At 44.3% G+C, this 9,766-nt stretch overlaps 1 protein-coding gene across 1 annotated transcript in view; it reads right to left on the bottom strand.

Annotated features, from left to right (window-relative positions):
* Positions 1 to 2,615: 2,615 nt before the first annotated feature.
* THNSL2 (threonine synthase like 2) overlaps positions 2,616 to 9,766 on the bottom strand; it is a 385,764-nt gene continuing 378,613 nt past the window's right edge. The window contains exon 9 of the mRNA XM_069632200.1: positions 2,616 to 3,090. Coding sequence (XP_069488301.1) covers positions 2,889 to 3,090 — 202 coding nt within the window. The 3' untranslated portion in view covers positions 2,616 to 2,888. The remainder of the gene's footprint in view (positions 3,091 to 9,766) is intronic.

The raw sequence follows: 9,766 nt of genomic DNA, 5'->3' as shown, positions 1-9,766 counted from the left end.
ATTGCCCTTCCCCATTCCCATTTCTGCCCCATAGGGCTCTATGGGAATGGGGAAGGCGCTAATTACGGCACCGCAATTTTGCGGTGCCGTAATTAGCTCCGAGGTCCCTTAGCGGGTTGGTACTTAACGCCTGCAAGAAGCAGGCGTTAATTCCTCCAACCCGCAAAGGGACCTCGTAGTACGGCGGTAAGGGTTAACGGTCACCGTTGCCATTAACGGTGACCGTTAACCCTTACCGCCGTCCGTGTAATGAGGCCCAATGTGTCTATCCTACCTGCACATCCAGCAAAAAACAATATCCTACCTGCAAGTGGGGAATGATTTTATGATAAGACATGTGATGCACTGCACTCTGCATGGACATAAATCTCACCTGTAATGTCAGAGTGACATTGTAAACTGGTTTGCAAACATGTCGAGCTATTGTTAAGAATCTGTAGCTCTCACTAACTAACACTGCTTTACTGTTAAGTAAGAATTAATATTGTGTTTATTTACATATGGTTATGCCTTGTAAAATCCTTGCACATGGTGGAAAAACATGTTATTTATGGAAGGAGGATAATTGTGGGTTAGGGAAATGAAGAGGTGACTAAAATGGACAAAGGACATTTTATCTATCAAATCCTATAAAAAATGTTATTCATCAAACCATGTGCGCTGAATTTGACAATAGTGTCAAATTGAACAATCTGGAAATATTGTACTTATTTATTGGGCTTATGTACAGTAAATATGTGAAAAGTACATATTCATGTGATAATAACATGATAATGTATTTGGTTCATAATACAAGCGTTATAAATGAATTACACATTTATTATTTTATTTTAGTAAATTGAAAAATCAACTTGCATACTATTGTGGCTTTCATAAGTTGCTATGCAAATGTCTGGGCCTTCTTATAAACACAACATGGCTTGCCACATTGCTAAATTGGAAGGTAACCTTTCACTAAACATGGCAACAACACCTGAGTGGAAACGTCACGATCAGCAGCGCAAACCCAATGTAAGATTAAAATACACATTCTAAACTCTCAAATCAGTCACACGGACCACACCATTCTTTAATGATCCAATGTATGTCTGAGCCCACCTCTCATGTTTTATGTGGACAGACTTTAATAACGTGAAGACAGATGGCCAAGAAGTATATGAAGCGCCTTCTGCATGTAGGGGTAAAGAAATGGCAGTAAGGCGCATACATATCGGGCATCCTTCGCCCAGTCATGGCAAAGCAACCTTTGCAACGGTAAGACATGGAACACAGAGATGTGTACACTGACCTGACCAGCCTGACACTCACCCAAGGTCATACACAGACACCCACACCACCCACGATCTCAGGATACAAGACATCTTCCCATTTTATATGGAAAAGAAAAGAAGCTGGCACAAGAGGTGGAAGCAGGAACCGAAGTGGCAGGGCTCATGAGCAAGGTCCAGCAAAATAAAAATCAAGCAGAAGAAATCAAAACCTGTCTTCATGGACTAGCAAAGAGGAAAGGTAAAAAGAAGCATAGGGAGAAGGAAACCCATTGAAGACGGAGGGTCCATGACACTTCAACACAACGAGGGAAAGCAACTAACACAGTAGTAGCGTGGTGCTTGCATTGAATATAGCAATGCAAGCTTTGGAATGTACAGCAGTTGTGGAACCCTGGGCTCCCTCAGGTTTCGGGAATGTCAGTTAGGTATTCAGGGTGGAAGTCACAGCTAAAAGGATGACATTACCTGATCTCTCTACCTCCTTCATATCCTGTAACTCAATAAAGCTCTTCTACTTTTGTGCTCACTGGCTTTAGCATCTTCACTGCACCTTACCTGTGTATCCTGTGACCTCAGACACTATAAATTGGCGATGAGGATGAGAGAGACACCAGGAGCCCCAGGAGCACTTGCCAGGTAATGCTGCCTGTGATGCTTAAGTTGCGTGACCCCGTGCATAAATTGGAGCATGGCCGAAACTCCTTCTGCTATTTCTACATACTTTCTCCAACCTTCCCCTTCCCCTCCCTCTCTAAAATGTACTGGCACGAGGAAGAAGATGGCCTGCCCTCATGAAGATTACCTTCTAAGTACTGAAGATGACCTTGTAAGTACTGGCCTGAGGGAGAAATACAGAGGAATGAAGATTACCTCCAGGAAACATGCTGAGCATTCTAGCGGTTTCCAGTTTCCTATTGGTTCCTCCCAGTAGGGTGTCTTTATCGGAAGACACTCCCAGTACAGCAGAAGGAGGTAAGCAGAAGGCAGGTATAGACTGACGTACAGGCCCCATACACCTGCCACACTCCCATTCTGCCATACACGCAGGCAGGCAAGGCATGCTACACCACAGACGCTAGCTAACACTGTTTCGATTATACATACGTGTAGGTTTTGCTTTTTCAAACGTTTTGATTTGACATTTTAATTACATACAATGCGGACGTTCTCGTTATGGAATGTGTGGTCCCTCCTTCTGTTTGCATGGCAGATGCCCCCTGCGATACAACTCCAAAATCAACATTTCTCTAGTGAAGTAATGCTTAATAAAGACTTTATGTCCAGTGCCATAGAGCCTGCAAGTGTGCAAGCACTTTCTGCAATCAATAAACATAAACACAGAAATCAAAGAAACTATTTATATGATTATATCAGTTGGAAGAACGCATGCCTGAATACAGTGGCAATGCTCAGGGCCTTCTTCTAAGCGTGTCCTAAATGCACCGAAAAAACTGTCGAAAATAACACGAGCATGTGAATCCACGCCAGGCCCCATGCTGGAGAATTAGGTAAAATCCTTCCTTATAAAAATGAAATGCATTCATTTTCAAGTCAATGGTTCTATTTTGGCAGTGATTGTTGATCAGCTCTGAGCAATCCACACAATTAGAACTCGTACTAGGCCTGCCTTTTATGGTAAATGGCCTCAATTTTGTCCCTCAGTGTTTGTTCCCAGTCCTCCCCTCTTTCCAGCGAGATTGACCTGGTTTCCATGTTTTCCAGTGCCTGGATCTCCGGGGGGATTTCTGGAATCAGCTGGGCTCTCCGCACCACATGCTGGAACTTTGCTGCCGAAGCAGGCGCCAAGCAGCACCTGGGGCTGAACGAGAAGAAAAGAGCATTGAAAAACGAGTAAGCAAATGACCTTTCATGCAAGATAAAGGAATGGTTACTGATGGATCTTGGGCACAGCAGGCGCAGGAATCGCTCAGGTAAGAGTCGGGACCCAAATAAGTAGAAATAGAACGGCTTCTTTAATGTTGCAGGTTACAGTTAGAAAGATAAAACAGGAGCAACAGGTAGGTGCATTTCATGGTCAGTGCTCCCATTCTGTAGTCCCCAATCGATATCCCTGGAACCCTCAGGGCCCTGCAAATTCCCCATTCCATTCATTCTATCACTCACGCACACACACGCTACAAGATAGGGTCCAAGTCACAACGGCTACCCAAGTAATTGCAGCGCTTCTAGCGCCCAATTCATAAAGAACAGTTGGAAGTAGGAACATGTGCTAATATTGCAGAGCCAAGTATTTAGAATTGCCCTGACTGGCTGCAGATCAGCTTAGGGATGGATGGGGAATGCCAAGGCACAGGATGAGTAAAGACTCAGGCCATGAGCATCCAGTCTAAAACATCCAGTCTAACAAGTGGACGTATTCTCTACTCAGATCTACCACAGCGATCCGATGCTCGGTTTGCAGCCTGGGCTGCAAGGATCAGACAGGCATAAGACTCAGGCCATGAACATCCAGTCTACCAAGTGGACGTATTCTCTACCCACACCGATCTGATGGTCGATATGCAGCCTGGGCTGCAAGGATCAGACAGGCATAACTAAAGACTCAGGCCATGAACATCCAGTCTACCAAATGGATGTATTCTCTACCCACACCATCCGATGCTCGGCATGCAGCCTTGGCTGCAAGGATCAGACAGGCATAAGTAAAGACTCAGGCCATGAACATCCAGTCTACCGAGTGGACATATTCTCTAGCCACACCGATCCGATGCTCGGTATGCAGCCTTGGCTGCAAGGAACAGACAAGCATGAGTAAAGACTGAGGCCATGAACATCCAGTCTACCGAGTGGATGTATTCTCCAGCCACACCGATCCGATGCTTGGTATGCAGCCTTAACTGCAAGGATCAGACAGGCATGAGTAAAGACTGAGGCGATGAACATCCAGTCTACCAAGTGGATGTATTCGCTAGCCATACCGATCCGATGCTCGGTATGCAGCCTTGGCTGCAAGGATCAGACAGGCATAAGACTCAGGTCATGAACATCCAGTCTACCAAGTGGACGTATTGTCTAGACACACCGATCCGAAGCTCGGTATGGAGCCTTGGCTGCAAGGAACAAACAAGCCGGAGTAAAGACTGAGGCCATCAACATCCAGTCTATCAAGTGGACATATTCTCTAGCCACACCGATCCGATGCTTGGTATGCAGCCTTGGCTGCAAGGAACAGACAAGCATGAGTAAAGACTGAGGCCATGAACATCCAGTCTACCAAGTGGATGTATTCTCTAGCCACACCGATCCGATGCTTGGCATGAAGCCTTGGCTGCAAGGAACAGACAGGCATGAGTAAAGACGCAGGCCATGAACATCCAGTTTACCAAGTGGACGTATTCTCTAGCCACACCGATCCGAAGCTCGGTATGCAGCCTTGGCTGCAAGGATCAGACAGGCATAAGTAAAGACTCAGGCCATGAACGCCCAGTCTACCACGTGGACGTATTCTCTAGCCACTCTGATCCGATGCTCGGTATGCAGCCTTGGCTGCAAGGATCAGACAGGAATAAGTAAACACTCAGGCCATGAATATCCAGTCTACCAAGTGGACGTATTCTCTACCCACTGTTAGGAAAGATTATCTTTACTGCACCTTTCCTTCCATCTTTATGGAACCCCCAAACCTTTTGCTTTTATTTTTCAATATGACCTGTACATTTTGCAGTGCAGTGGAGCCTTAAGCTTCACTGTACTGGCATTTGCTCACATGATATGGGGAAACTGATATGTCCTTAAGGCTATCAGTACTGGGAAACAGTGTTTCCCTTAGTCTTGTGACTATGTTGCTACTTGTGGTTACTTTTGTATCACCTGTGGTAACTTTTTATCATTGCACACAGCAGCGTACACTGCAGTGCAATGGGGTTCATTTTTGTTTTGCCCTAGACTAACACTCAAAGGATTTTTTGGTTACTCTAGAGGTGCTTAAAAGATGGGCTGTTGGCAGCAGTGACTTTCCCCCCCCTTTTCAGGGAATTTTATTTTAGCTTAGCCACATTTACCACGTTTGGCTACTTACTGTGGCTACTAGTCAAACATGGCTGTGCCACGAGGATTTTCGCCCATTCTTTTTGCATCTTGTTCTTTAGCCTTCTTCCTGGCATCATAGGCCAGAAAGATCCTTATAAGGACTTCCAGTGCCCGGGACAGCAGCAGCGTTTGGAGGGCAACTGGAGGGCTTTGTGTGTTTGCAGGCAGGATGTGGACTGGGTCAGTCTGACCCTTATACACATCCTGGTTTCTGTGTGTCTGAGTGGTATGCATGAGTGTTCCCGCCAGTGGTCCTGATTGGACCACTGTGGTCCTGATTGGACCACTGTGGGGTGTGTGTGTGGGCTAGTTCTGCCGTTGGCTAGTGGGAGTTTCGACTCCTACCTGGCTTTTAGGATAAGAAGAGGGCCCCAGCATGCATTTCTCAGAGATCCTGGAAGAACCTGAAGGAGCCAAGAATCCGTCCAACTGAGAAGACCTGCAAAGAAACCTGTAAGGAGGCCTGGCAACCAACTTCTGCTGCAGTCCTGCTGGAGCCCTGTCTGTCTCGTGATCTCCAGAAGGCCTGCGAAGGTGCTACCACCCCAGGGGTGGAGAGACCATCCATTCCCGAAGCCTACTCGGTGCCCAGCACAAAAACCGTCTTCGGAAGTGCCCCGGAATCATCCTATGGCTGACCAGCTTCGTTTTTGGCCTACCAAGTTATCTTTGTTTCCGGAAAGTCCAACCGCGGCTACTGAGCCATGCTGCATCGCTGTGCGTTGTGGGATGTATTTACCCATGCATCCGGGCCCTACCTCAAAACTGTGCAGTACTGGCATTGAAAACATCATAATGGCCAGAGCTTCCCAGAAAATGCACAGGGAAATGCATGAAGAATAGGCTGCCATTCATTTTTGCCGATGTTATGGGCACAGAAGGAAACTGCCTAAAACCACCATTGGACTACCCACACAGTAGTCTGAAACCATTGGGAATGGCAATGCTGATTGCCAAATGCAACCTAGAATTGTTGGGAATTCATTTTCTTAAATCCCAAAAATGGGTGCAGTACCAGTACTCACCACTATCCAAAAGCCGGCAATTTAAAACCACACCAGATTTTACTTTTTTGTGTAAAACTGAATGAACCCAAAGCAGGCTAAAGAAAGACTTACTGAGAGGTGGATCCAATGTAAAGTTATATTCTGAAGTGACTTGAAGGTTTATAACAAGACTGGCTGCGCTGTGGATTTCAGCAGTTTAAGTAAATTGGGACTGAAAGACACTAAAAAAAAATCTAAATGTTTAAATTGACTGAGTGACCTACTTTGGAGTGTCACATAGGTTGCAATTGTTTAAATGTCATAGTTTTAAACTTAGAATCAGCCTTCTAGCTGCATATGTGAAAATGTTTAGTTTTATTTGAATGCAGAAACTGGGGAACAGAAATGACAGCTTAAAGAGATTCCAATTTGCCTGGCAACTACCCCCATCAGGAGTGAAACTTGAGTCACAGCTGTGTTCCCAGGCCTAGCTGCCCTTTTGCTGCTCACACTAAGGATATGCCATCTATCTGATAATTGAATTACCTGTGCTCTGCAGGAGAGTGAACAATGCAACTCCCTTCACCCAGGCAGAGGGTTTATTGAGAGGATCATAAATGGCTTCCTCTTGAACAATGAGCCTCTCCTGACTCAGGCAAAGGTTTTATTACAGCAGTCGTAAAATGTAGCTTCCTCTTGGCAGAAGCTGGGAGGAGCACTGCCTGTGAGAGCAAGCTGGCTTGGCAGAACTGGATAAACCAGTATTTCTACCTTGTGCTGAGAGGAAACCACACCCCTTTGGAGCCAGAACATAACTTTAAAAAGATGGATCATTCATAGAGCGGACATGTGAAAATTTTATAAATGATACCATAATTCTTGTGATTTTTCTGCCCACAGTTTAAGAGGTTTTTAGAACCGGTGGTATGTTCAGGGGGGTTTTAGCGGAAAAGTGGATATTACTCTAAATGTATGCATGTTAAAAATCTGAAACTTCATCAGTTAATGTCCATACTCCCTGCACACATGTATGTAAAGTTGGGTCAATGTCAGAAAGTGAAAAATCAGTTAAAAAGTCAATTATGTGCCATTTCTGAATGCAAGCTCTTAGAAACAGCAGATTTGGACAGAGACATGGCTAAATTCAGCCACACCATGTATATGTAATTTCAAGCAACTGTGTAACTGTGAAATATGTCTTTTATTATCAAATATAGAATGTGTGCAATCTGACAGAGGAGTGTCCTATCTGCAAGCCATAAAATGACATCCCTCTGACTCACAGTTCATTCCCCAATCAAATGATAAATGGAAGTTTGACCAATTAGAAGCTGAGAGAGAGGTAGGGTCAGTGATGCTAGAACACACCCACATTCTAAACACATAAAAGCAGACAGACAGGACAGATAGGGACCTTCAAATCCATCTGCCGCTGGAAGCTCTGCCGGAAAAATCCATACTTTACCTCCATCAAACCTCCAGAGAGCCAAACTAGAGACTTCAATCTATCCAGAACTAGAGACCCAGACCAGAGAACCAGAGAGAGCTGACCCAGATCACTGTGAAGTGCAGAGACCAGAGGCGAATTTAAACCCTGACCAGATCCGTGATGAGGCCCATTTCACTCAAGAATATAGTGTGAGTACCTAGAAAACTGTGCAGAACCAATCTCCTAGTTAAAATAATATAATTCAATCTATTTAATCTAAGTAGAACTGCCTCCTAACTGTCACCTGTCATTTGTAAAGCTGTCACTTGTCATTTCCTAGTTGCAAGCTGCACTTGTCTTTTTGAACTTTAAAATTTCAAATCTGAAAAATGACCTTCACAAAATCGCTCATATCTCCGCAACCGTTTGTGCTAGAGACTTGCAATAACTTTCATCTGAAAGGTTAGAATCGTGGCTTTCCTAGGAACCTAGAACCGCATTCCTACCCCTTATAGTTTTACCGCAATCGCGGAACACGCATTCGCGAATTTTACCGCGATTTGCAAATTTCTTCACATGTAAAAACTGCTGCTGCTTGCCTTCCATTTGCCAGAAATTCGTTTAACCTGCTAACTATCCCTGCATCATTGCTAGTGTGAGCCTGGACTAATATTAACTAGATACCACTCACCCTGAACCTCTGAAAGGGAATTAAAAGCATTTCCAGCATATTTCTCATCCATTGCTAGCACATATCAAAGCATTTTGCCTGTGTTTTCAAAACTCCTATCTGTTTTCTGTAGTGTAAGCTTGCTGGGGTGAACTGATTTACATTGATTGCATTTCTGAGAACTGTGTGTTTTCCTTCCATTTCCTTGCCTTGCATCAAGGGGGGGAGGGGATTGCCAGAGAAAAGTGATTACATTGTTTGGTTGAAATCATATTGAGTATTTTCTGTACTGCATTCATTGAATATTGCATCCACCTGAGCTTACATAAAGCATCCTCTACCACATTATACTTTTGTTCCTATTTACCAGTGTGCTATCTTATCCATTTCATCTCAACTCATTAGTGATTATAAAGAAGCGTGCTAGTGCCAGATTCTCCGTTGTTGATCTTTATCATATCAGATTAAGTGTGCTATTCAATTATTAATTTATTATAAAGTGTGATATATATATATTTTAAATTATCAAATAAACCTTTTCAACTTGCAAAACAGAACTACTTCTTGGCTCAGTGGGGTCAGGGGGATTCCAAGAGAGGGGTGTTATATAGGGGTAGTCATCCAGAACGCATGAACTGGACATAAAGATATATCAATAAGGGTTTTCATTCAGTATTCTAGACTAGGCGTTAACTTAGCTGTAGTGCTGAATTGAATCCTCTTACAAATTGGGGGCTCGAGCCGGACGTTTGGGTTAGAATACCACTTGTGCAGCTTAATACAGTGTGCTAACTGACGGGATACATACATCCAGTCGGATCACCACGCTGCATTACGCTGTGAAGCATTCCTTAAAAGGGACGCTCTAGGAAACGGTCTGTTTTGCAAGAATAAAATACAAACTTCTGTAAGTCAGGACAGAGACCAATCTCTAGAATGACGACCCTAGTAGACATGAAAATAGCCAGAGAGCACTTCTTACATAAGTTATTTGTGAGAGGTGAGTGGACTCACCAGGACCAAACAGTCTGGTTGCAGGCCATCACGCGACAGGTCACTGAAACAGGGTCAGACTGATGGAGAGATCAGGGTCCATTACATGTGGCCCTGAGTGAACTATATATGGCTCCTAAGGCCAAAGATGAACACGACAAGATTGTTAGGATAGCGGCATACCTGTACCTATATATGGGAGACATGCAGGATAGATGTGCTGAAAGCCAAAATCTGGCAAATAGGCAACAGATGGCGTTAGAGAAGGTCCAATCTGACCTGGTCTCTTCTGAGCAGAGGCTGCAGAGGAGCCAGGAGTCAGAAGATGATAGTAGGCAGCACATCATTAAAATAAAGAAGGATATGG

Source organism: Ambystoma mexicanum, chromosome 6q (genome assembly GCF_040938575.1).
Source record: "Ambystoma mexicanum isolate Mex_15411 chromosome 6q, UKY_AmexF1_1, whole genome shotgun sequence".
Lineage (NCBI taxonomy): Eukaryota > Metazoa > Chordata > Amphibia > Caudata > Ambystomatidae > Ambystoma > Ambystoma mexicanum.
This window is presented reverse-complemented; position numbering and strand designations above follow the sequence as displayed.